Source organism: Arachis ipaensis, chromosome B5 (genome assembly GCF_059453495.1).
Source record: "Arachis ipaensis isolate K30076 ecotype BB chromosome B5, ASM5945349v1, whole genome shotgun sequence".
NCBI classification, from domain to species: Eukaryota; Viridiplantae; Streptophyta; class Magnoliopsida; order Fabales; family Fabaceae; genus Arachis; species Arachis ipaensis.
In genome coordinates this window covers 150,911,521-150,913,613 of record NC_142440.1, presented here as the reverse complement: position 1 = coordinate 150,913,613, position 2,093 = coordinate 150,911,521, and the positions used below count along the sequence as shown (strand labels likewise).

General features: G+C 32.9%; 1 protein-coding gene across 1 annotated transcript; it reads right to left on the bottom strand.

The window, feature by feature from the left end:
- Nucleotides 1–1,212, bottom strand: LOC110263058 (DEAD-box ATP-dependent RNA helicase 13-like). Its single transcript, XM_021103580.2, has 4 exons — nucleotides 1,105–1,212; nucleotides 890–966; nucleotides 405–545; nucleotides 1–260 (listed from the first exon to the last, which is right to left on the bottom strand). Exons 1-4 carry the CDS (start codon nucleotides 1,121–1,123, stop codon nucleotides 231–233), a joined length of 267 nt encoding a protein of 88 aa, XP_020959239.1. The 5' UTR covers nucleotides 1,124–1,212; the 3' UTR covers nucleotides 1–230.
- Nucleotides 1,213–2,093: the final 881 nt, after the last annotated feature.

The following is a 2,093-nucleotide window of genomic DNA, read 5'->3' as shown; positions in this document are numbered from 1 at the left end:
ACAATTTTAAAATTTCATGATATATTCTATTCATACAAGAAATCAAAGCTCTATGGAAAATCACGATAAAACTATGGGACATAGTCCCAGCCTTAAAATTATCCAGCAATAAATGACAAAACTTCTATTCATTGTCCAGCTTTAGCTTTCTCTTTTACTTTCTTCACTGATCTCGCAAACCTGAAGCAACAACATTCTGAAAATTTAGAACATGCTATATTTCTCTGTTTTCAAGCAAAATCCTTAACATCCATGCGCACCTGCGGGGAGAAAAAGGAGCAAAAGCAAGAACAAAACAACAAAAAAAAAACATAAGCTCCTGCAATATGAAACATTTGAGAAGAATTAAATAAACTGGAAATAATATCTATATATCGTTTCAGGTATATATAAAGGCATCAGACCTGTTGCAATGTCTTCAATTGTTTAGAACTGGTTTTCATTTGCTTGTGTTTGTTCACTTGTTCCTCCTTACCGTCGTCATTTTCAGTAACTAATTCAACTGAGTTAGCATTTCGATCAAACCAATTTTTCTCAGCTTTCACCTAAAATAGCAAAGAGAAATAGAATTTGAAAACACAATTATCCATATCCACTCAACACAAAGGAGCAATAAAGTAAAACAGAATTTTAAGTCAAACCTAAAAAGCAAGAAAATACATGAGACTGGAAGTCTGTTACTAGAAATTACTGTGTACGTTTGTAAAGATGCAATAAGGAAAACCTCTTGAATATGGAGGTTACCTCAAGCAAATTACATTCAAAACCATTTCAAATCATAAACAGAAAAATGATAAATTCCAAGCACACTTGACACTAACATTGGTTGCATGAAAAAAATGCCAAAATGTTATATAATTCAATATACTGTACAACTAAATCCTAATACCTGTGAATTCTTTGGTGTTATTTTGTCAATTTGGCGTGCAAGAGACAATCGTTTTAAAACTTTTGGCATGTTGAGTTCTGTAAAGGAAACCACTGAAAATTGTCATGAACATAAAATAAGATAATGATAATGACAATCACTAAATTCTACAAAAATGAAAATCACAAGAGCAGTTCTTCTCATAATCACAAGAGAGAAAAGTTTGAGTGTGCAACCTGCAACAAGATCTTCCATTCATACCAAGCTCTTGGGGGTCATAGAGCAAGTCACAAGAAGATCAAAGGTTACTCTTTTGCTTCAAGGAATAATAATTATCAGAGCAGTGAAAACAACATTCAGTTTGAAAATAACAAATAGCAGTTATAATGCTGATATATAATAGGGGAGATGTCTATACAACATTTTGGCTGACTAATATAGGCAAGATGCTGAAATTCTATGAGTGCAAAATAATGAATTAATGACCAATTTGATTGTGAATGAGGGAAGACTAACTAATATTGTTTTGTTGACTTTTAATTCCACTTTCTACTTTTAATTCTACAATAGGGTTATTGACTTATTGGCCATAGACCGGGACAATAACCCTATGAAATAAAGGCAGAAAAATTCTACAATAGTTCCAATCAACCAAAACAGCAAAGACAAAAAGAGAAGCTGGTTTCACACAGCTTACCAAACTTTATAGAAAACAACTAAAAGGCTTCACATTAAAGATAAAAGACCAGGATGAACTGCAACATGTCCACTCACACACCAACCCATTATAAAACCTTAAACACCAAGCAAAATTCCAAGCCAAACACCACAAACAACATAAATCGCTCACCCAAAAAAAGAATTTTTTTTTCAAAATAATAATAATAATAATAATTTAAAGGGCCAGTTAATTACTTCAAGTCAGTGTCATGGAATAATTGACAAACCCCAATTCCAAAATTAAAGCAAACAGCAGAAAATGCCACTCAGAGAAAACATAACATCTCAAAGAATCACAGAGAAAGTTACAAATTTTGGTGAATTAACACACACCCGAGATACTAAAAACAAAATAAAATAAAGATTGAGGATCAAACCTGAAAAGGATCACAAGACAGGGTTTAAGTGACTGTATGAAGAAGAGCAAGCTTAGTGTTGCAACGGTTTCATGGAGCAAAATTAAAGAGCGGTGACAGAAGCAGCAGAGAGGAGAGTGTGTGTGAAA

What these genes read in the sequence shown, in the direction of transcription:
- LOC110263058 (XM_021103580.2), bottom strand. An exon ending in TAACACCAAAGAATTCACAG is followed by an intron (nt 546 to 889) that starts GTATTAGGATTT and finishes TTGCTATTTTAG; the next exon opens with GTGAAAGCTGAGAAAAATTG. An exon ending in AATTGAAGACATTGCAACAG is followed by an intron (nt 261 to 404) that starts GTCTGATGCCTT and finishes TTCTCCCCGCAG; the next exon opens with GTGCGCATGGATGTTAAGGA.